General features: G+C 45.4%; 2 protein-coding genes across 6 annotated transcripts; both read left to right on the top strand.

Moving 5' to 3' along the window:
- Window positions 1–2,210: 2,210 nt before the first annotated feature.
- On the top strand, window positions 2,211–7,217 carry LOC105525831 (haptoglobin). 5 transcript variants are annotated; one of them, XM_011961615.1, is made up of 6 exons: window positions 2,235–2,257; window positions 3,473–3,477; window positions 4,031–4,105; window positions 4,427–4,528; window positions 5,279–5,353; window positions 6,287–7,217. In XM_011961615.1, exons 4-6 carry the CDS (start codon window positions 4,450–4,452, stop codon window positions 7,063–7,065), a joined length of 933 nt encoding a protein of 310 aa, XP_011817005.1. In that variant the 5' UTR covers window positions 2,235–2,257; window positions 3,473–3,477; window positions 4,031–4,105; window positions 4,427–4,449; the 3' UTR covers window positions 7,066–7,217. The 5 variants fall into 5 exon arrangements, with proteins under 5 accessions (XP_011816997.1, XP_011817013.1, XP_011817018.1 ...); XM_011961607.1 differs by lacking the exon at window positions 3,473–3,477 and having other exon boundaries at window positions 2,211–2,253; window positions 4,023–4,105; XM_011961623.1 differs by lacking the exon at window positions 3,473–3,477 and having other exon boundaries at window positions 2,225–2,253; window positions 4,023–4,105; window positions 6,407–7,217.
- Window positions 7,218–9,374: 2,157 nt separating this feature from the next.
- On the top strand, window positions 9,375–23,659 carry HPR (haptoglobin-related protein). The gene is given in 6 exon segments (XM_011961643.1): window positions 9,375–9,403; window positions 20,361–20,446; window positions 20,752–20,853; window positions 21,614–21,688; window positions 22,710–22,751; window positions 22,754–23,659. Coding segments are annotated over 6 exon segments (1,041 nt in total). The 5' UTR covers window positions 9,375–9,398; the 3' UTR covers window positions 23,485–23,659.
- The last annotated feature ends 569 nt before the right edge of the window (window positions 23,660–24,228 follow it).

The following is a 24,228-nucleotide window of genomic DNA, read 5'->3' as shown; positions in this document are numbered from 1 at the left end:
TTCGGGTATATACCTTGAAGTGGAATTGCTGGGTCAGATAGCAATTCTATGCTTAGCTTTTTGAGGAACCACAAAACTGTTTTCTATAGTAGCTGCACCATTTTACATTCTTACTAGCAAGGTAATGCACCAGGGTTCTAACTCTTCCACATCCTTGCCAACATTTCACACACACACACACACACACACAATTCGTAGCCATCCTAGTAGGTGCGAAGTGGTGTTTCATTGTGGTTTTGATTTGCAAATTTCCGTATTGACATTTTCCAATGGTGTTGAGTGACTTTTTTTTTTGAGATGGAGTCTTGCTCTGTTGCCCAGGCTGGGGTGCGGTGGTGCAATCTCGGCTCACTGCAACCTCTGCCTTCCAGGTTCAAGCAATTCTCCTGTCTCAGCCTCCCAAGTAGCAGCTGGGACTACAGGTGGATACCCCCACGCCTGGCTAAGTTTTGTATTTTTAGTAGAGATGAGGTTTCACCATATTTATATTGATCAGACTGGCCTCGAACTCCTGGTCTCAGGTGATCCACCCGCCTCGGTCTCCCAAGGTGCTGGGATTACAGGTGTGAACCACCGCCTGAGCCTTGAGTATCTTTTTATGTGCTTTCTGGCACTTTATGTATATTTTTTGGAGAAATGTCTATTGAAATTCTTTGCCCACGCTTTAATTGTTTGTCCTTTTGTTGTTGTAGTAGGAAGCACTCCGGAAAATAACCCTTTATCAGATATATAATTTGAAAATATTTTCTCCCATTCTGTAGATTGTCTTCACTTTTTTTTTTTTTTTTGAGACAGAGTCTTGCTCTGTCACCCAGGCTGGGGTGCAGTGGTGCGATCTAGGCTCACTGCAACCTCTGCCTCCTGGGTTCAAGCAATTCTCCTGCCTCAGCCTCCTGAGTAGCTGGGATTACAAGCATGCGCCACCATGCCCAGCTAATTTTTGTATTTTTAGTAGAGATGGGGTTTCATCATGTTGGTCAGACTGGTCTCAAACTCCTGACCTCGTGATCCGCCCACCTCAGCCTCCTAAAGTGCTGGGATTACAGGCGTGAACCACTGCGCCTGACCTGTCCTCATTTTCTTAATATGATGCACAAACGTTAATTCCGTTTTGTGCACAAACGTTAATTCCGATGAAGCCCAATTGTTTGTGATTTTGGTGTCATATCTAAGAATCCATTGCCAAGTTTTACTTGGTTTTGATGTCTAGAAGACTGCTATCATACTGAAGGTAATCTTCTGAAACTTGTGGTTCTCTTTCAAAAATTATGTTTATAAGATTATCCATGTTCTTGCAGAGTTTATTCATTTTATGCTGTATGATATTCCATTATATCCGCATACAACGCAGTATTGACCTTTCCTCCTGTTGATGGGCATTTGTCTGGTTTCTAGTTACTTTGCTACTACATCAGTGTCACCATGATTATCCAAAAGTAATTCTTTTGTACACTCTAATTTAAGAACCACTAACCCTTTTTAACGAATAAATCAACCTTTTATTGAGATGCTACTAAATTTCAATTGACTGGTACCTGGGATACACACAGGTGCAGACATTTGACTTAGACATACTGATTTTTCTTATCTGCCTATTTAGGCTAATCAACAGACTATAAAACCATAAAAACCACTGCCATTGAGTATGGTCTGTGTTGGTCTACACTATAGCTTTAACTAGTTGTGTGATTTCTTGCAAAGAACAATCAGAGAAGACACAATAAACACATTTACTGATTTCAGGCTGGAGAGTTTTTAAGCAATAGGGAGATGTCCGCACACAAGGTGGAGAAAATTACTGTGAAAAGGGAATGCTTTCTTTAGAGCCTCATCTAAGCTAGGCTGCAGAAATGTCTACAACGGGTTTAAAACAACTCAAAGTGAGGCCTTCTGCAGCATGAAAATCCTCCAAGATAAAGAGACTGATGGTTCCTGCTGCTGCCCTGTCCTGCCCAGTTGCTGATTTCGGGAAATACTTTGGCAGGTTTGTGGGTCAGAGAGGTGCCAGGTTTCTTCGGGGTTGTAATAGAACACCAGCAGAAAATCAAGTGTGAGGCAAGAGCTCAGCTCTTAACAGGGGTATTGTTTGTGGTTTTGTTACTGGAAAAGATAGTGACCTTACCAGGGCCAAAGTTATGTAGACACAGGAATTACGAAATGGAGAAGGGGGAGAGGTGAGCTAGTGGCAGCATAAAAAGACCAGCAGATGCCTCACAGCACTGCTCTTCCAGAGGCAAGACCAACCAAGATGAGGTGGGTCCACAGCTTTCCCTCCTGCCTCTCCTCTGGTTCTTTATTTCAGTCTTCTTTGCGTACATCGGTAGAGATGCAGAAATAGAACAAAGAAACAGGGAAAATGGGCTAAATTATTGTGAACTAAAGGGCTTAGTGTGTTAAATCTTCTCCTTTTCTGCATCCATAGAAGACAGTGCTGTCTTCCCCAGGAGATGAGATTTACTCTCAGGAGTGTCTTCTTCCTTGAGGTTACATTTTTGTCTTTGTAGGGGATGTCATCAGCTCCTGTGGTAGGCTTCCTGGCATTCTGAGTATATTAATTAGCAGATATTTTCCTCTTTAAAAACGTATAATAAGAAGGACTAATTGTAACACATTTGAATGACACAATTAACTGACTAGTACCTGGGATACACACTAGTACCTGGGATACATCTAATTAAGGCACTTAGATCTTATAAAAATAAAGACTTTTTGAAATGTTGAAATAATAAGACTAGAAACTTTTTTTTTTAAAGAAGGATTCTCTCTTTGTCACCAGGCTGGAGTGCAGTGGTGTGATCTCGGCTCATTGCAACCTCCGCCTCATGGGTTCAAGTGATTCTCCTGCCTCAGCCTCCCAAGTAGCTAGGACTACAGGTGTGCACCACAATGTCCACCTAATTTTTGTATTTTTAGTAGAGATGGGGTTTCACCATGTTGGCCAGGATGATCTCGATTTCTTGACCTCGTGATCTGGCTGCCTCGGCCTCCCAAAGTGTTGGGATTACAGGCATGAGCCACCACATCCGGCCTAGAAACTATTTTAATAGAAGCATTAGTGCCTGAATGGTCAGCATCTGTTAGCGAGATGGTGAACCGGCAGATGGCACCTGTGCGTCAATGCCCATGGCCACAGTCCTGCTTTTGGACACCAGTTCTCTTCCAGGTAACCTTCTGGCATTTTGGGGTTTGAGATACCATTTCCTAAAGATGAACTATCATAAAATACTAGAAATAACCATATGTTTAAAAGTATATATTTAAGGAGGCCGGGCACAGTGGCTCACGAGGTCAGGAGATCAGACCATCCTGGCTAACACAGTGAAAGCCCATCTCTACTAAAATTACAAAAAATTAGCCGGGCGTGGTGGCAGGTGCCTGTAGTCCCAGCTACCCGGGAGGCTGAGGCGGGAGAATGGTGTGAACTCGGGAGGCGGAGCTTGCGGTGAGACAAGATCATGCCACTGCACTCCAGCCTGGGTGACAGAGCGAGACTCCATCTCAAAAAAAAAAAAATTGTGTATTTAAGGAAACTTTTATTATGGAAAATATCAAGAAGTGGAGGAATAGCGTAAAAAGTCCTAAGTTCCCATCTCTGAGTTATCTACATTTTATTAACAGTATCTTTGGTGTGCCTGAGGGAGGTTTCTCTTTCCTGGAGGGCTCCTGTATTATTGCCAATGTACTTTCCTGAATGCGGCCAAAAACCGAGCCCCCTACTCGCCCCACACCCACGTGCCTTCCTATCCCTCTCTGAAGCTTCTGCAGAATTCCCAGCAGGACAGAGCTTGCTGGAAGCTTGGCAAGCTCAGAAGCTGCTACAGCATGTGTGTGAGGGGGCGGGGGCAACTTCTTGGTTCTAGCACGGCCATATATCGATTTTCTTTCTGGCTGCTAAGTGGGAGGAGTGTGTGTGTGTACGCATGTGTGCGTGTGTGTGGGTACACGTATGTGTGTGTGGATGCATGCGTGTGCTGTGAAGCAGGGAGACCAGCTTTCCACTCCTTCCTGTCTTCTCTCTGCAGTGCTCTAGGAGCTGTCGTTGCCCTCCTGCTCTGGGGACAGCTTTTTGCAGTGGACTCAGGCAATGATGTCACGGATATCGCAGGTCAGTCTTTGGTTGGGTAGGAGCGTGCATCCGGGGGCCGCCGCATCCCACGTGCCGCCGCATCCCACTCTGACCCTCTCGGGTCTGCACTCTGTCTCTGAGAACACCCAGTTGCCCCTTCTTATCTTGACCTCTGGGCTTTCAGGACCGTGAAGAACATTGGGGTTCCTGCCGGAAATGAGGGGAGCTTGCGCTTCCGTTGGCTTCTATTCAGGGTGGAAGGAGATTGATGTGCAGAGCAGCTTCCACTCATCTGACTTTTCATGGTTCACTGGGAACAATTTCCAAATAGTAAACTCTCTGGCTTCTCTCTCTTTGCAGATGATGGCTGCCCGAAGCCCCCTATGATCGCAAATGGCTACGTGGAGCACTTGGTTCGCTACCAGTGTAAGAACTACTACAGGCTGCGCACAGAAGGAGATGGTAAGACCTGGACAACTGTCTCTCTATGCCCTACATACAACCCCCGCTCTGACATTTCCATGATGGGCCGTGCTGGGGTGATTCGCCTGAAAGTTCATTGCTCTCCTTGGAGCCAGGAGATTTAGATTCTAATAAGCGTTTTGTTGCCAGTAGCTGTGGCCCTTTGGGCAGATGAACTTTTGTCGCCTCAAGTTTTCTGTTTTGTTAAGGGGAGGCCACACCATGCGACCTATCTATCTCAGAGTCAGATTTCCATCTCCAGCGGGAGATGTGGGAAAAGGAGGAATACTGATGACGATAGGTCACCCCCACCTAGTGAGTCTTGCTGTCTTGGCACTGTTTTAAGTGCTTTATATTTATTTGCTCACTTAGTCCTCACAGTATCCCTCTGAATAGAGGTTATTGTTCTCACTTTGCTGATAAGGAAACGGAGGCACAGACAGGTTGAGTCTCTTGCCCAAATTCAGGCAGCCTGTAAGACGCAGTCAGGATTTGAAAACTGAGCCCTCCCTGTACTGCCTGGCTGTGACCAACATGACCACAGTGTGTTCTGCTGGGCATAACTGGAGTCCAGGCACGTGGTTTCCAGCACAGCACCCTTTCCCTCCTCGTCTTATCCTCTCTCCTTTTCCCCTCCCTATTTGTCCCCTTTCCCTCTTCCTTTTAATTCTTCTCTTTAAATGCCTTCTCACTCTGCTCTGGGTTCAGACTTGACTTTGCCTTTGGCTCATTTCTTGCCTTTTGTTTCAGGAGTGTACACCTTAAACAATGAGAAGCAGTGGACAAATAAGGTTGTCGGAGATAAACTTCCTGAATGTGAAGCAGGTGGGTGCTGAACACTTACGAGTGCAGGCAGGCTTCTGGGTGGGAACGTCCTAGAGGCACAGCCTTCCAGTGCGGCTTCCTCTGAGCACACAAGAGCCAAGAGGAGGAATGTGGGAGAACCGCAGCTGGCCAGGGAGAGACTTAAGCAGTTAGGTCGTAACTCCCTAAGGGTCACTAAGGGTCTAAGGGTCTTGATCATTGGGGCCTGAAGGGCACTGGCTGAATCCACTGTCTACACTGCCCACAGATCAGAAGAGCCTATGCATACAGAGAACCTGCTAGAGAGCCCTGGGTCTAAGGAGAAGCAAGCTCCAGGGAGAACAAGTCAAGGGATAACATAAAATCTTAATCCATGGAAGCCTAGAAGGAGGCTGGATGTGGGCTGGGACTTCTGCTTCTCATTATTAGCAGGAGCTGTTGTTCTCTCCTTTCCTTCTCGGAACCAGAGGCAAAGGCCCAGCCTCTTCGGCTCTTACTGGTGTGGAACTGCCAACCTGCCTCATAATAACTGCACTATCTACAAAATCTGAGGTCCAGTCAATGATGCTGTAGATTCCTCTTTCGTCAGAGAGAATGAATTATTGTAGCTCCTAGCCCTTTCAATGAATTTCACGGAATTGTAGAAATTCTTTTGTTGGGATAACTGTTTAAATATAATACAGTTCACCAGCCATGGCTAAAAAATCTCAGTATTTCCCATTTCCTTTGTTAGAAAAGTGGGAAATAGAGCTTTTTGTAATGTAAACAATTAAAAAAACAGACTTATTTTAAAACTGCAACTATTGGGAATGAGATGAGCAGGTGATAAGGGCAAAGCATTTAAATCTTTCTAGTTTACGCAGCAGTGACAGCCGCCCATGCTTTTACCCCTCTTTCTCAGATGGAAAGGCTCTTGCACGTTTCCACTCACAAGTGTCTTGCTCTCCTTGACAGTATGTGGGAAGCCCAAGAATCCGGCAGACGCAGTGCAGCGGATCCTGGGTGGACACCTGGATGCCAAAGGCAGCTTTCCCTGGCAGGCTAAGATGGTCTCCCGCCATAATCTCACCACAGGGGCCACGCTGATCAATGAACAATGGCTGCTGACCACGGCTAAAAATCTCTTCCTGAACCATTCAGAAAATGCAACAGCGAAAGACATTGCCCCTACTTTAACACTCTATGTGGGGAAAAAGCAGCTTGTAGAGATTGAGAAGGTGGTTCTACACCCTAACTACTCCGAGGTAGATATTGGGCTCATCAAACTCAAACAGAAGGTGCCTGTTAATGAAAGAGTGACGCCCATCTGCCTACCTTCAAAGGATTATGCAGAAGTAGGGCGTGTGGGTTACGTGTCTGGCTGGGGGCGAAATGCCAATTTTAAATTTACTGACCATCTGAAGTATGTCATGCTGCCTGTGGCTGACCAATACGATTGCATAAAGCACTATGAAGGCAGCACAGTCCCCGAAAAGAAGACACCGAAGAGCCCTGTAGGGGTGCAGCCCATACTGAACAAACACACCTTCTGTGCCGGCATGTCTAAGTACCAGGAAGACACCTGCTATGGCGATGCAGGCAGTGCCTTTGTCGTTCATGACATGGAGGAGGATACCTGGTACGCGGCTGGGATCCTAAGCTTTGATAAGAGCTGTGGTGTGGCTGAGTATGGTGTGTATGTGAAGGTGACTTCCATCCAGGACTGGGTTCAGAAAACCATAGCAGAGAACTAATGCAAAGCTGGCCGGAAGCCCTTGCCTGAAAGCAAGATTCCAGCCTGGAAGAGGGCAAAGTGGACGGGAGTGGACGGGATAAGATGTGGTTTGGAGCTGATGGGTGCCAGCCCTGCGTTGCTGAGTCAATCAATAAAGAGCTTTCTTTTGACAATCTTGAGTCTTTTTTATTCACTCCTTTACGGTCCAGGGTAGTCAGAAAGTATAGAGTCTACTGGGATTATGGAAGAAAACACCCCAAACCCACTGGAAATCCTGAAGGTGATACAAACTCTTCCACCTTCGGGAATCATGCTCACTGACTGACAGCCTATTGAATGCTAGGCCCAGAAAGGCAACTGTTGTCCTTGTTTTACAGAGAAGGAAACAGAGACTCAGAGATGGTAAGTGAGTTGCTTAAGGTTACATAGTCATGAAACAATGAAGCAGAACTTTGAACCCAGCCCTGTTTGATACAAACTCAGAGCTCTTTTCACTGTATCCTGTTGCCTCTTCAGAGTGAATTAGGAGAAAGGGTGTGGGCCTGGTGAGGAAGAGGCTAGCTCAAAATGGGATGGGGAGAAAGTGTTTTGACACAGACAGTACTTCAGAGTTTGGGATCTAACCTACCAGCACTCCAGAAAACAAAAGATGATGATGTAAAGGCAGGATCTCTGGACTTGCTGAGTGCAAATTACAGATTGGTCCTTACATTTGCTAAGTAATTTAGGCTTCCTGGCCATCAGTTCCTGGTCTCTTCCATGAAGGACTTGAGCCAGGCAATGGCTAACGTCCCTATCAGCAATAACCTTCCAGGACTCTGTAAAGAGTGGGGAGGTAGAGTCCCTGTCTCAGTAGAAGCTGCTTTTCCTACTTGGAACAAACCCACCCTTCACCAGGAATCAAATGCAAGCTGGCTGAGCCTCCTCTCCTGATGGCAGGTCATGCTATCAATGGTCTCCCAGAAGAAAGGTTCTGGAGCTCTGATAAACAGAAGCTGTTCTAATGAATTTTTTCTTGCTATCAGCCTTCAATACTCTGACCAATCACCACTGTGCCTTCTTCTCATGCCAAAACACGGCCCCTCCTTTGCAGGGTGTAAAACGACACTGATGTCACTCTGTCTCATCAGGATCTGGCCATCTCTGTGAAGCTCTCCTCACAGGCACCCTGCAGATTCATCAATAAACTTCAACAGGTTAGTGCTAGTAGGCCAGTAAGACACACACCTATATTCTAGAACCTGTGAAAGACATAATAGCCACAAACTGGAAAATAACATACCTCTTAAAAAAAATGCCTCTGAGAACACAGTCACTTACACCTTTTCCCCTTCAGCACCAAGTTTCTTGGAAGTACAAGCTATTCCCCAGTTTTCTTAAAGAACTGTCTGATCGTATTAAGTAAGTGGCTCTGGTAAAATAACAGTAAGAGAAAAGCTGTGGCATTCTCTTGATCACTCATCTTCTCTGCCTTCCTCCCCAGTACCCCACCTCCTGGCCTCAGCTTGTGGGCTTCAGCAACACCAAACTCCATGTTGTTCTCTGACACATCTGGCCGTCTCCAGCCCCTGGGTTTTATTTTCTTGGGGCCCCTCTGCTGAAATTCCCTTCCCCTTGCTATATAAACACTTCCTACTCTCCTTCAACATGCAGACACTGCCTCCTCTAAGGAGCCATCTGTACTTATGTAGCTGTGAGCATAGGATACAGCATACAGCAGGCACTTAATAAATACTTGTGGAATGGAAAGCAACTAATATAGGATCAAAAATACAAATCAGGACTTGAGAGAAAGATGATCAAAAGCTCTCAGGATGGTTCTGGGCTCGGTGTCTCACGCCTGTAATCCTAACACTTTGGTAGGCTGAGGCGGGTGGATCACTTCAGGTTGGGAGTTTGAGACCAGTCAGAGCAACATGGAGAAATCTTGTCTTTACTAAAAATACAAAAAATTAGCCAGACATGGTGGCGTATGCCTGTAATCCAAGCTACTCGGGAGCCTGAGGCAGGAGAATTGCTTGAACCTCAGAGGTGGAAGTCGTGGTGGGCTGAGACCATGCCGTTGTACTCCAGCCTGGGCAACAAGAGCGAAACTCTGTCTCAAAAAAAGAAAAGAAAAGAAAAGAAAAAAGAACACCACAGGAAAATCAAGTGTGAATCAAGAGCTCAACTCTTAACAGGGGTATTGTTTGTGGTTTTGTTAGTGGAAAAGACAGTGACCTTACCAGGGCCAAAGTTATGTAGACACAGGAATTACAAAATGGAGAAGAGGGGAGAGGTGAGCTAGTGGCAGCATAAAAAGACCAGCAGATGCCTCACAGCACTGCTCTTCCAGAGGCAAGACCAACCAAGATGAGGTGGGTCCACAGCTTTCCCTCCTGCCTCTCCTCTGGTTCTTTATTTCAGTCTTCTTTGCGTACATCGGTAGAGATGCAGAAATAGAACAAAGAAACAGGGAAAATGGGCTAAATTATAGTGAACTAAAGGGCTCAGTGTGTTAAATCTTCTCCTTTTCTGCATCCATAGAAGACAGTGCTGTCTTCCCCAGGAGATGAGATTTACTCTCAGGAGTGTCTTTTTCCTTGAGGTTATATTTTTGTCTTTGTAGGGGATGTCATCAGCTCCTGTGGTAGGCTTCCTGGCATTCTGAGTATATTAATTAGCAGATATTTTCCTCTTTAAAAACGTATAATAAGAAGGACTAATTGTAACACATTTGAATGACACCATTAACTGACTAGTACCTGGGATACACACTAGTACCTGGGATACATCTAATTAAGGCACTTAGATCTTATAAAAATAAAGACTTTTTGAAATGTTGAATAATAAGACTAGAAACTTTTTTTTTTAAAGAAGGATTCTTGCTCTGTTACCCGGCTGGAGTGCAGTGGTGCGATCTCGGCTCACTGCAACCTCCGCCTCATGGGTTCAAGTGATTCTCCTGCCTCAGCCTCCCGAGTAGCTAGGATTACAGGCGTGTGCCACCATGCCCAGCTAATTTTTATTTTATATATTTACTCATTTATTTTTTGAGACAGAGTCTCGCTCTGTCACCCAGGCTGGAGTGCAGTGGCGTGATCTCAGCTCACTGTACACTCCTCCTCCCAGGTTTACGCCATTCTCCTGCCTCAGCCTCCCAAGTAGCTGGGACTACAGGTGCCCACCACCACTCCCGGCTAATTTTTTGTATTTTTAGTAGAGATGGGGTTTCACTGTGTTAACCAGGATGGTCTCAATCTCCTGAGCTTGTGATCTGCCCGCCTCAGCCTCCCAAAGTGCTGGGATTACAGGCGTGAGCCACCATGCCTGGCCATGCCCAGCTAATTTTTGTATTTTTAGTAGAGATGAGGTTTCGCCATGTTGGCCAGGATGATCTCAATCTCTTGATTTCATGATCCACCTGTCTTGGGCTTCCAACAAAGCACTGCAATTGCAGGTGTGAGCCACCGCACCCTGCCTAGAAACTATTTTAATAGAAGCAAATAGTGCCTGAACAGTTGGCATCTGTTAGTAAGAGGTGAACTGGCAGACGGCGCCTGTGCGTCAATGCCCACGGCTACAGTCCTGCTTTCAGACACCAGTTCTCTTCCAGGTAACCTTCTGGCATTTTGGAATTTGAGATACCATTTCCTAAAGGTGAATTATCATAAAATACTAGACATAACCACGTAAGTGTTTAAAATTATTGTTAAGTACAGTAAGAAATTCTTCTTTAAAAGTTTAGCCTGCTTAAGTTTCCTTGTCCTTTGTTCCCTGCTTTCAGGGCCAGACCTCCTTACTCTCTGTGTTCCCCCTGCCCTGGTAAACAACCTTCCTGCCAGTCCTTACCTATATAGCCCACATTCCACATCTGCTACCCACTCTGTGAATTACCCCTCTCATGGCAACGGCCTCTCCCACCAAAACTATCTTCCTGCCTTCCCAACAGTGTAACCGCATTCCGGCACTTTTCAAGTTAGCCAACCGGGTTCAGCTTAGATCGTGCGGTACAACTCCATTCAATGGAGGCAGGACACAGTAGCAGGGACAAGCTGCGTTAGAGATAAAGACCTCTGCTTTCCTTTGTTCGGGGTGCTCTTGTGGCAACTGGACTCACCAAGAACTCTTCTGCAAAAGTAAATTTGCCTTGCTGAGAGACGTTTTGTCCTTTGTCTCAGTGCTAGTTCTTCTTGGCAGCACCGAGCATTTGTTTCCAACACATTTGGTGGTCCATATGGGGAAAACACTCTCCTCTGGGAAAGGGTCTTTGATCACCTCTTGTGAGGAGACGCGTCCTGCTGCCTTGTTGCAGTGGCCTCACGAGTAAGGAATTGAGACCCACCCGGTGTGACGAATAACCCGACTCTTAACAACGCGGGGAGAAAAAGGCTTGCAACACCATGGCGACCAGGTAACTCTGTGTGCAGACTAAGGTAACAAATGTCGCAGGAGTGACAAAGTACTTCCTTGGTGGTCATTACATTCTGGTGGTTGAAAGTCCGTGAAGGGTAACAAGCGCTACTGCTGTGCGGAGTGAATGAATCCAATCTTTGGATCCGCGGTTGCCTCATATGGCTTAGCCTTCTCGGAAGGATCCTGACGTTGGGGTTATAGTCCTGCCAGTGCTAAGCGAGACTTGAAATATTCCCAGGAGGAAAGCGGCCAGAGTGGATGAAGTGAAAGGAGAAGAGTGTGAAGAGCCTCCACGAGGTGGGGCTAAAAGATAGGCAAGAAATCCCTAATACGAGGGATTGAGCCACAGAAAGTTCCAGATAGAAAAAAAAAAATCCCTAATATGAGGGACTGAGCCACAGCAAGCCTCTAGTAGGCAAGAAATCCCTAATACGAGGAATTGAGCCTAGCTAAGACCCAATATAGGAAATACCCCAAGAAAGACGGAGAATAAGAAGGATAAAAATAGTAACAAGGATATACCCCCTGATAGTCCCCTAGGTTTCATGTTAAAATACTGGAAAGATAATGAGAGGACTAAGCCTAAGAAGAAGCAGCAAATGATAAAATATTGCTGCTTCATTTTGACCCAAGGTTCCATCCTCAAACCCTCAATCTTCTGGCCAAAGTATGGGTCGAATGAGGATGTAATGTGTCAACTCCTAATCCAGTATGTTAATGATAAAAGTCCGGTTTCTCAAGAAGAACTAGACTATGCTCATTGTTGGAGGCAGGGACCTGTCCTCCTCTTTCCCTTAAAGACAACTAGGGAGGAACCCAATACAGCATCTCAAATTGAGAAGTCAGACAAGCCGACTCCCACACCTAAAGTCAGCACATGGGATCCCTTAGACTGTCTTCCTCCACTTACTGCCCCTAATCCTAACCACCCCCACTCCTCAGGCAGCTGCCACTGCCCCAGATCCCGTCCCAGATTCTTCCCCAACTCATGATGTTCCCCCCGGCTTACAACCCTGACTCTCAGGGGCAGTCGTCCCAAAAGCCTGTTCATTGCCAACCTAAATATCCTTCCTTAAAAAGTCTCCAATGTGAAATAAAGCACTGTAAAAAGAACATTCAGAACTTCCCTTTTCTTTCCACACCTAAGGAATCAGCTGTAACTTTCTTCCCTTTAAAAGGGGTACCACAAGGAGGGGAAGTCACTGGTTTTGTAAATGTTCAGAAGTCTGAGGTCTGAAGAAAGAACTTAAGCCACTGCTCAGTGACCCCTATGATGTGGCAGATCAAGTTGATCAATTCTTAGGACCGCAGTTATACACTTGGGTCGAGCAAATGTCTATCCTAGGCATCCTCTTTTCAGGGGAGGAAAGAAGCATGATCTGTAGGGCTGCTATGGCAATTTGGGAATGTGAACACCCTCCCGGTCCAAACCTTCCTACTGCGGACCCAAAATTTCCTGCCCAAGACTCCTGGTGGGACAATAACAATGCAGCCCACCGAGAAAACATGCAGGACCTAAGGAAAATAATAATAAAAGGAATCAGGGAATCCATACCCTGAACTCAAAAGCTCTCTAAAGCATTTGCTATACAACGGGAGAAAGATAAGGGGCCTAAAAGATTCCTAGACAGACTAAAGGAACAAATGAAGCAATATACAGGTCTGAATTTAGAAGATCCCCTTGGGCAAAAGAGGTTAAAGATCCATTTTGTCACTAAAAGCTGGCCAGACATTTCAAAAAAGTTATAAAAATTGGAGGACTGGGAAAACCAACCTCTAAGCGAACGTCTCAGAGAAGCTCAGAAGGTGTACGTGAGGAGGGACAGGGAAAAACAAAAATAGAAGGCAAAATTGATGTTATCTACTTTCCAGCAGGTGGCTCCAAACCCATATACTACCAAATGAGGCTTCCAGGGAGCCAGAAACTGTAAAAGGTCCCAAGCCTCCGAAACCCAGTTTAGAGAATCCAAACCTTCAGGTAGAGGACCCAAGTCTACATTTCCCAGGCCCCCTAAAGAGCATAGAAAAGCAAGACCAAAAAAATCCCAAAACCGAGAGAGGGGAAGGACAAGATAGGTGTTACAAATGTGGAAGGATGGCCACTTCAAAAGAGAATGTCCTGAATAAGAAAAGGAGAGAGAAGCCCTTCCACTCATGACCTCTGAAGAGGAATAGGGAAGTCAGGGGTTCTGTCTATTTTATCCTGAGTCCCACCAGGAGCCCTTGATACATCTGGAGGTGGGACCTATACATGAGCTTATCACATTTTTGGTCGATTCAGGGCGGCCTGTTCCTCTGTTTGTTTCCCCTCATCTAATACCGCCTGCTCTTCAGAAGAACTTACAGTCTCTGAGATAAAAGGGGAAGGATTTAAGGCGAGAATCTTAGAAAATACAGAAGTCAAGTACCAAGACTGAACAACCCAGGTTCAATTTTTGTTAATACCTGAAGCAGGAACTAGTTTGTTAGGAGGAGACTTAATGTTAAAGGTAGGCGTAAGCCTACAAGTTAGCCCAAAGGGATTCCTTACCTCTTTAAACTTACTCACCACTGTGGATGAGAAATACATTCATCCTGATGCCTGGTCAAGGGAAGAAAACCAAGGAAAGCTTCCAATTCTCCCAATCCACAACAAGCTAAACCACCCCCCTTTAGCTCCCAGGAAGTAGTGAGGAGGAAGCAATTCCCCATTCCCTTAGAAGGCATGCTAGGGCTAAAACCTATAACTGAAAGTCTCATTAATGATGGGCTTCTTGAACCCTGTATGTCTCCTTATAACACCCCAATACTGCCTGTCAAGAAATCAGATGGGTCATACCGGCTGGTGCAAGACCTCAGGGCCATTAATCAAATAGTCCAGACCACTCATCCCCTTGTCCCCAATCCTTACACCATTCTCAGCAAAATTCCATATAATCATCAGTAGTTTCCTGCAATATATTTAAAGGATGCCTTTTGGGCATGTCCCTTGGCTGAAGATAGTCAAGACCTATTTGCCTTTGAGTGGGAAGATCCCGTCAGGGCGAAAACAATGGTATCAATGGACAGTCTTGCCTCAAGGGTTCATGGATTCACCCAACCTTTTTGGTCAAATTTTAGAACAAGTGCTAGAAAAAGTTTCTGTTCCAAAACAATTATGCCTGCTTCAATATGTCGATGATATTCTCGTATCTGGTGAGGATATAGAGAAAGTAGCTGGCTTCTCTACATGTATTTTTAACCATCTGCAGTTTGAGGGGTTACGGGTCTCAAAGAGAAAGCTTCAGTATATGGAGCCTAAAGTTAAATAATATTTAGGCCACTTAATAAGTGCAGGCAAGTGAAGGATAGGGCCTGAACGGGTTGAAGGAATTGTGTCCTTACCCTTGCCTTAGACTAAACAGGAACTCAGGAAATTTTTAGGGTTTGTTAGATACTGGCACTTATGGATTAACTCATATGCACAAAACAGTAAACTTTTATACCAAAAAACTTGCCCAGGGAAAACCTGACCATCTCCTGTGGACTTCTAAAGAGGTCAATCAGGTCAAAGAGCTAAAAGAAAGACTTATAATTACCCCTGCCCTAGCCTTACCTTCCCTAGAAATACCATTTCACCTGTTTGTCAGCGTGAATAATGGGGTGGCTTTAGGGGTGCTTACCCAAGAGCACAGAGGCTGCTGGCAGCCCGTGGCCTTCCTGTCAAAAATGTTGGACCCAGTCACCTGTGGATGGCCTCAGTGCATCAAATCCGTTGCAGCTTCAGCAGTATTAGTTGAAGAGAGTAGAAAATTAACCTTTGGGGAGAGATGAACAATAAGCACACCCCACCAAGTTAGACCTATTTTAAATAAAAAAGCAGGAAGGTGGCTAACTGACTCCAGAATCTTAAAATATGCGGCCATTCTACTAAAAAAAGATGATTTAACCTCAACTACTGATAATTCACTCAACCCAGCAGCTTTCTTGACGGAAAACCCAAACCTAAAAAGAGAACACCTATGTCTAGATTTAACTGACTACCAAACGAAAGTCAGGCCAGATCTAGGAAAAACCCCTTTCAAAACAGGATGTCTGTCACTTATTTATAGATGGTTCCTCCCAGGTGATTGAGGGAAAAAGACATAATGGGTATTCAGTAATCAATGGAGAACCTCTCTATGTATAAGAATAGAGTCAAGAAAATTGCCTAATAATTGGTCTGCCCAAACCTGTGAACTGTTTGCACTTAGCCAAGCCTTAAAGTACTTGCAAAACCAGGAAGGAACCATCTATACTGATTCTAAGTATGCCTTTGGAGTGGCTCATACATTTGGAAAAATTTGGACTGAAGGAGGCCTCACTAATTATAAAGGTCATGACCTTGTTCATAAGGAGTTAATCATCCAAGGACTGGATAACCTTCAGTTGCCAGAAGAAACAGCTATTGTCCATGTCCCCAGACACCAGAGAAGCTTTTCTTTTGAAAGTTGAGGAAATAACCTAACAGACCAGACAGCCAAACAAGCTGCTGTTTCCTCCGAAATGCCTATGTTTCACTTAACTCCTTGTCTTCCTTCTCCTACTGCAATCCCCATTTTCTCTTCCATTGAAAAAGAAAAATTAATAAAGATAGGAGCCAGAGAAGACCAGAAGGAAAACGGCTGTTACTAGACCAAAAAGAAATGTTATCCAAGCCCCTTATGTGGGAGATCTAGTCTCAACTACATCTGAGGACACACTGGGGACCCCAAGCCACATGCGATGCAGTTCTCAGGGTCTATGGATGTATGAGAATTTACACTCTAGCCAAACAAGTTACAGACAGTTGCTTAATATGTAAAAAGACTAATAAGCAGATTCTAAGAAAACGACCCCTTGGAGAAAGAGATCCAGGTCTAAGAGCATTTCAAAGTGTTCAATTAATTATACTGAAATGCCCCCAATTGGTCATTTAAAATACTTATTAGTAATAATAGACCACTTTACCCACTGGGTAGAGACTATCCCACCCTCAAGTGCAACAACCAGTAATGTAGTTGAGGCATTAACTGAAAACACTGTACCCAGATTTGGACTAATAGAAAACACTGATTCAGATAATGGAACCCATTTCACTGCACATGTCATTCCTCCTTAGGAAGAGTGGAAAGGATGAATCAGACTCTAAAAAGTCATTTAACTAAATTAGTTCTAGACACTCAATTGCCATGGACTAAACCTCTTCCTATTGCCTTGTTAAGAATCTGAACTTCTCCTCGGAGAGATATTGGCCTTCCCCCTTATGAGAAGCTCTATGGATTGCCCTATTTATACTCCACTGCTGACATTCCTACATTCAAAATAAAAGATCAGTTCCTCAAAAATTACATACTTGGTCTATACTCTACTTTCTCTTCCCTTAAGAGTAAAGATCTCCTAGCACAGGTGCCGCCGCTGGAGTTTCCAGCACATCAGCGTCAGCCTGGAGACCACATCCTCTTAAAAGGGTGGAAGGAAGGGAAACTCTAACCAGCTTGGGAAGGACCCTACCTGGTGCTCCTAAATACTAAGACTGCAGTCCGAACAGCAGAAAGAGGATGAACTCATCACACCCGAGTCAAAAAGGCACTGCCATCTCCAGAATCATAAACCGTCACTCCAGGGCTCACCCCAACCAAATTAACTCTAAAAAGGGCTTAATAATCACTTGTTTATTTTCCCTTTTCAACAGAAGGTCATCTTGTCATCAATGTAACTTGGGCTAACCATCCTTTAACCCTTCAGTTTGACGCTTGTTCAGTCATCCCATGTGGAGGCAAGCAAGCTCAAAGGAAGCTGTCTCATGTAGATAAATACCTATGTCCATACCATAAAGAGTCAACCAAGCATAAGTAAAGAGCCTTAAAAAGTCCCTGTGGTGACTGGGCAGATGTTGTGTAAATCACTCAGTATGGAGGGTGGACAGCCAGGCCCCCTTTTTCAAATAAGTTATGGGGACTAAAACAGAAACTCCAACTAATTCATGGTCCCACCCCACCAAATTGTAAGGCCCTGCAGTGTAACCCCTCATTGCTAATTATAGATAATCCCCAAACAATGGCCCAAGAACCCTTTATATTCAAACGGTATGGATTAGGAGCAAATGTTACAAAACAAAATCCCATAAAAATCTCTAAGGTTAGCTAAACCACTGGTTAACAACAATAATTTAAAAAATCCATATCCAGAGTCTGGGAAACAATTGGAATCCAATGCCCTCCCCAAGTACAATGAGCCCAGCGTCCTCCTCCCATCTCCAAAACAACCCAACCAAAGTAACGGCTGTAAAGGTAAAAAATTTAAAGCAGACTATAGCTCTAGAGACAGGATATCAAGATGCAAATGCTTGGCTAAAATGGATTAAATATTCCATCTGCACTTTAAACAAATGCGACTGTTATGCTTGTGTGCACGGTAGACCAGAGGCCCAGATTGTCCCTTTTCCAATCAGATGGTCTTCTAACTGACCAGGCATAAGCTGTACGGTAGTTCTCTTCTAAGACCACACAACCTGGGGTGACAAATCATGTCAAGCTCTTTCTCTGCTGTTCCCTGAAGCTCAACACCCTGAGGGTCAGCCCCTGAGGGCCATCAGCTTCCATCTCCCAATGCTAACTTTACTTCGCGTCTCTCACAACAGGGAGAAAAACTGGTGTTCCTTGGAGCCTTAATGGGATGCAGTGAGCTTACGTCCTTCCAAGAGCTTACCCATCAGTCTGCCCTTAGTCATCCCTGAGCGGATGTATGGTGGTATTGTGGTTGACCATTATTGGACACTGCTGAGTAACTGGAGCAGAACTTGTGCTCTAATTCCATTGGCCATCCCTTTCACCCTGGCGTTCCATCAACCAGAAAAGATAGAAACCAAACACTGTAAAACAAGAAAGGCCCCTCATGGGTCTGTTGACTCCCATATTTATAAAGAGTCCACTGGAGTCCCATGAGGAGTGCCAGATGAATTTAAGACCCCAAATCAGACAACTGCAGGATTTGAATCCACGTTCTTCTGGTGGTTAACTATAAATAAAAATGTGAATTAGATAAACTACATTTATTACAACCAACGATGATTTTTTTTTTTTTAGATGGAGTTTTGCTCTTGTTGCCCAGGCTGGAATGCAATGGCGTGATCTTGCCTCACCACAACTTCTGCCTCCTGGGTTCAAGCAATTCTCCTGCCTCACCCTCCCGAGTAGCTGGGATTACAAGCATGCGTCACCACGCCTGGCTAATTTTGTATTTTTAGTAGAGACGGGGTTTCTCCATGTTGGTCAGGCTGGTCTCAAACTCCCGACCTCAGGTGATCTGCCCGCCTCGGCCTTCCGAAGTGCTGGGATTACAGGCGTGAGCCACTGCGCCCAGCCTACGATTTGTTAATTATAGTAGAGATGCTCTTAAAGGGACAGCTGAACAATTAAGACCCACCAGTCAAATGGCCTGGGAAAATAAGTAGCATTAGACAAGATACTAGCGAAAGAGGGTGGAGTTTGTGTCATTATTGGAACCCAATGTTATACTTTTACCCCTAATAATACTGCTCCGAGAGGGACCATAACAAAAGCACTACAAAGTCTTACTGCCTTATCAAATGAGCTAGCTAAAAATTCTGGACTAAACGACCCCTTCACAAATTTAATGGGAAATTGGTTCGGCAAATGGAAGGGACTAATGTCCTCAATCCTCATGTCTCTTGCCGTCAGAATAGGGTTGCTTATTCTTGTGGGATGCTGTGTCATACCCTGTGCCTGAGGATTAATACAAAAGCTTATTGAAACAGCTCTCCCCAAAACTTCCCTCAATCATCCTCCTCCTTATTCCAGTGAGCTTTTTCTTTTAGAAGACCAAGTAGAATAACAGAGTCAAACTAGGTTAAAAGGGTTTAAAGAAAAAATACTATAAAATATTTAAGGGGGGGATTGTTAAATACAGTAAGAAATTCTTCTTCAAAGGTCTAGCTTGCTGAAGTTTCCTTGTCCTTTGCTCTCTGCTTTCAAGGCTGGACTTCCTTACTCTCTGTGTTCCCCCTGCCCTGGTAAACAACCTTCCCACCAGTCATTATCTATAGAGCCCACATTCCACATCTGCTACCCACTCTGAGTTACCCCTCCTATCACAACGGCTTCTCCTGGCAAAGTTGATCTTCCCACCTTCCCACTGGTGTAGTCACATTCCTGCACTTTTCAAGTTAGCCAACTGGGTTCAACTTAGGGATTGTGCAGTCCAACTCTAGCCAATGGAGTCAGGACACAGTAGCAGGGACAAGCTGCGTTAGAGATAAAAACCTCTGCTTTCCTTTGTTCGTGGTGCTCTTGTGGCAACCGAACCTATGAGGAGCAACCTTCTGCAAAATTAAATTTGCCTTGCTGAGAGACTCTTTGTCCTTTGTCTCAGTCTTAGTTCTTCTTTGCGGCACCAAGCATTTGTTTTCAACAATGATATATTTAAGGAACCTTTGATTATGGAAAACTTCAAGAAGTAGAGGGAACAGCATACTAAGCCCTGTGTTCCCATCTTTGAGTCATCTACATTTTATTACCAGTATCTTTGGTGTGCCTGAGGGAGGTTTCTCTTTCCTGGAGGGCTCCTGCATTATTGCCAACATACTTTCCTGACTGCGGCCAGAAACTGAGGCCCCCTCCTACCTATGTACCCTTCTATCCCTCTCTGAAGCTTCTGCAGAATTACCAGCATGACAGAGCTTGCTGGAAGCGTGGTATGCTCAGAAGCTGCTGCTAAAGCATGTGTGTGCGGGGGCGGGGGCAGCTTCTTGGTCCTAGTACTTCCATATGTCGATTTTCTTTTCTGGCTGATTAGTAGGAGGAGTGTGTATGCATGTGTGTGTGTGTGTATGTGTGTGTACATGCATGTGTGTGTGGATGCATGCATGTGCTGTGAAGCAGGGAGACCAGCTTTCCACTCCTTCTTGTTTTCTCTCTGCAGTGACCTGGGAGCTGTCATTTCCCTCCTGCGCTGGGGACGACAGCTTTTTGCATTGTACTCAGGCAATGATGTCACGGATATCCCAGGTCAGTCTTTGGTTGGGTAGGAGCATGCATCCCTGGCGCTGCCGCATCCCACTCTTACCCTCTCGGGTCTGCATTCTTTCTTTGAGAGAAGAAAGCTCCCCCTTCTTATCCAGACCTCTGAGCTTTCAGGACTGCCAGGAGCATTGGGGTTCCTGCCAGAAATGAGGGGAGCGTGCACTTCCGTTGGCTTCTATTTGGGGCGGAAGGAGATTGATGTGCAGAGCAGCTTCCACTCATCTGACTTTTCACGGTTCACTGGGAACAATTTCCAAATAGTAAACTCTCTGGCTTCTCTCTCTTTGCAGATGATGGCTGCCCGAAGCCCCCTATGATCGCAAATGGCTACGTGGAGCACTTGGTTCGCTACCAGTGTAAGAACTACTACAGGCTGCGCACAGAAGGAGATGGTAAGACCTGGACAACTGTCTCTCTATGCCCTACATACAACCCCCGCTCTGACATTTCCATGATGGGCAGTGCTGAGGTGATTTGCCAGAAAGTTCATTGCTTTCCTTGGAGCCAGGAGATTTAGATTCTAATAAGCGTTTTGTTGTCAGTAGCTGTGGCCCTTTGGGCAGACGAACTTTTGTCGCCTCAAGTTTTGTTTTGGTAAGGGGAGGCCATGCAATGCGGCCTATCTATCTCAGAGTCAGATTTCTATCTCCTGCGGGAGATGTGGGAAAAGAAGGAACGCTGATGACAACAGGTCACCCTCACCTAGTGAGTCCTGCTGTCCTGGCACTGCTCTAAGTGCTTCATATTTATTTGATCACTTAGTCCTCACAGTATCCCTCAGAATAGAGGTTGTCATTCTTTCTTTGCTGATAAGGAAACAGAGGCACAGACAGGTTGAGTATCTTGCCCAAATTCAGGCAGCCTGTAAGACGCAGTCAGGATTTGAAAACTGAGCCCTCCCTGTACTGCCTGGCTGTGACCAACATGACCACAGTGTGTTCTGCTGGGCATAACTGGAGTCCACCCACTTGGTTTCCAGCACAGCACCCTTTCCCTTCTCCACCTCATATTCTCTCTCCTTTCTCCCTTCCTATCTCCCCCCTTTCTTCTCCTTCTTCTTTTTAACTCTTCTCCTTAAATGCATGCCTTCTCACTCTGCTCTGGGTGCAGACTTGACTTTGCCTTTGGCTCATTTCTTGCCTTTTGTTTCAGGAGTGTACACCTTAAACAATGAGAAGCAGTGGATAAATAATGCAGTTGGAGATAAACTTCCTGAATGTGAAGCAGGTGGGTGCTGAACACTTACGAGTGCAGGCAGGCTTCTGGGTGGGAACGTCCCAGAGGCACAGCCTTCCAGTGTGGCTTCCTCTGAGCATACAATAGCCAGGAGGAGGGACGTGGGAGAACCACAGCTGGCCAGGGAGAGACTTAAGCAGTTAGGTGATGAAGGTCACCAAGGGTCTTGTTTATTGGGGCCTGAAGGGCACTGGCTGAATCCACTGTCTACACTGCCCACAGATCAGGAGAGCCTGTGCATACAGAAAGCCTGCTAGAGATCCCTGGGTCTAAAGAGAAGCAAGCTCCAGGGAGAACAAGTCAAGGGATAACATAAAATCTTAAACCACGGAAGCCTAAGAATGGACGTGGGCTGGGACTCTTGCTTCTTGTTATTAGTAAGAGTTGTTGCTCTCTGCTTTCCCTCTAAGAACCAGAGGCAAAGGCCCAGCCTCTTCTGCTGTGAGTGGTGTGGAACTTCTAACCTGCCTGGTATTAACTGCAACATCTACAAAATATGAGCTCCAGCCAATGTTGTTCTAGATTCCTCTTTCTTCAGAGATAATGAATTATTGTAGTTCCTAGCCCTTTCTTATTCTTTTTGTTTTTTATTTTTTTGAGACAGAGTTTTGCTTTTGTCGCCCAGGCTGGAGTGCAATGGTGCTGATTAAGTGCTGGGATTACAGGCGTGAGCCACCACGTCTGGCCCCTAGACCTTTCAATGAATTTCAGGGAATTGTAGAAATTCTTTTGTTGGGATAACTGTTTAAATATAATTCACCAGCCAGGGCTCAAAAAACTCAGTATTTCTAATTTCCTTAGTTAGAAATAGAGCTTTTTGTAACATAAACAATTTAAAAAATTATTTTAGAACTGCAACTATTGGGAATGAGATAAGCAGGTGATAAGGGCAAAGCATTTAAATCTTTCTAGTTTACGCAGCAGTGACAGCCGCCCATGCTTTTACCCCTCTTTCTCAGATGGAAAGGCTCTTGCACGTTTCCACTCACAAGTGTCTTGCTCTCCTTGACAGTATGTGGGAAGCCCAAGAATCCGGCAGACGCAGTGCAGCGGATCCTGGACACCTGGATGCCAAAGGCAGCTTTCCCTGGCAGGCTAAGATGGTCTCCCGCCATAATCTCACCACAGGGGCCACGCTGATCAATGAACAATGGCTGCTGACCATGGCTAAAAATCTCTTCCTGAACCATTCAGAAAATGCAACAGCGAAAGACATTGCCCCTACTTTAACACTCTATGTGGGGAAAAAGCAGCTTGTAGAGATTGAGAAGGTGGTTCTACACCCTAACTACTCCGAGGTAGATATTGGGCTCATCAAACTCAAACAGAAGGTGCCTATTAATGAGAGAGTGACGCCCATCTGCCTACCTTCAAAGGATTATGCAGAAGTAGGGCGTGTGGGTTACGTGTCTGGCTGGGGGCGAAATGCCAATTTTAAATTTACTGACCATCTGAAGTATGTCATGCTGCCTGTGGCTGACCAATACGATTGCATAAAGCACTATGAAGGCAGCACATGCCCCAAATGGAAGGCACCGAAGAGCCCTGTAGGGGTGCAGCCCATACTGAACAAACACACCTTCTGTGCCGGCATGTCTAAGTACCAGGAAGACACCTGCTATGGCGATGCAGGCAGTGCCTTTGTCGTTCATGACATGGAGGAGGATACCTGGTACGCGGCTGGGATCCTAAGCTTTGATAAGAGCTGTGGTGTGGCTGAGTATGGTGTGTATGTGAAGGTGACTTCCATCCAGGACTGGGTTCAGAAAACCACAGCTGAGAACTAATGCAAGCCTGGCCAGAAGCCCTTGCCTGAAAGCAAGATTCCAGCCCGGAAGAGGGCAAAGTGGACGGGAGTGGATGGGAGTGGACAGGAGTGGATGGGGTAAGATGTGGTTTGGAGCTGATGGGTGCCAGCCCTGCGTTGCTGAGTCAATCAACAAAGAGCTTTCTTTTGACTCATTTCTGTGTTGTGTTCAGTCTTGAGACTTTTTTATTCACTCCTTTATGGTCCAGGGTAGCCAGAAGGTATAGAGTCTACTGGGATTATGGCAGAAAACACCCCAAACCCACTGGAAATCCTGAAGGTGATACAAACTCTTCCACCTTTGGGAATCGTGCTCACTGATTGACAGCCTATTGAATGCTAGGCCCCAGAAAGGTAAGTGTTGTCCTTGTTTTACAGAGAAGGAAACAGAGACTCTGAGATGGTAAGTGAGTTGCTTAAGGTTACATAGCCATGAAACAATGAAGCAGAACTTTGAACCCAGCCCTACTTGATACAAACTCAGAGCTCTTTTCACTGCATGCTGTTGCCTCTTCAAAGTGAATTAGGAGAAAGGGCGTGGGCCTGGTGAGGAAGAGGCTAGCTCAAAATGGGATGGGGAAAAAGTGTTTTGACACAGACAGTACTTCAGAGTTTGGGATCTAACCTACCAGCACTCCAGAAAACAAAAGACGATGATGTAAAGGCAAGATCTCTGGATGTGCTGGGTCCAAATCACAGCTTGGCCCAAACATTTGCTAGGTAA

The sequence above is a fragment of the Colobus angolensis genome, unplaced genomic scaffold (assembly GCF_000951035.1).
Source record: "Colobus angolensis palliatus isolate OR3802 unplaced genomic scaffold, Cang.pa_1.0 Scaffold116, whole genome shotgun sequence".
Taxonomy (NCBI): Eukaryota; Metazoa; Chordata; class Mammalia; order Primates; family Cercopithecidae; genus Colobus; species Colobus angolensis.
Note: the sequence above shows the minus strand (reverse complement) of the source record. Positions and strands in the feature narration are given on the sequence as shown.

What these genes read in the sequence shown, in the direction of transcription:
- LOC105525831 (XM_011961607.1), top strand. An exon ending in TGATGTCACGGATATCGCAG is followed by an intron (nt 4,106 to 4,426) that starts GTCAGTCTTTGG and finishes CTCTCTTTGCAG; the next exon opens with ATGATGGCTGCCCGAAGCCC. An exon ending in ACTTCCTGAATGTGAAGCAG is followed by an intron (nt 5,354 to 6,286) that starts GTGGGTGCTGAA and finishes TCTCCTTGACAG; the next exon opens with TATGTGGGAAGCCCAAGAAT.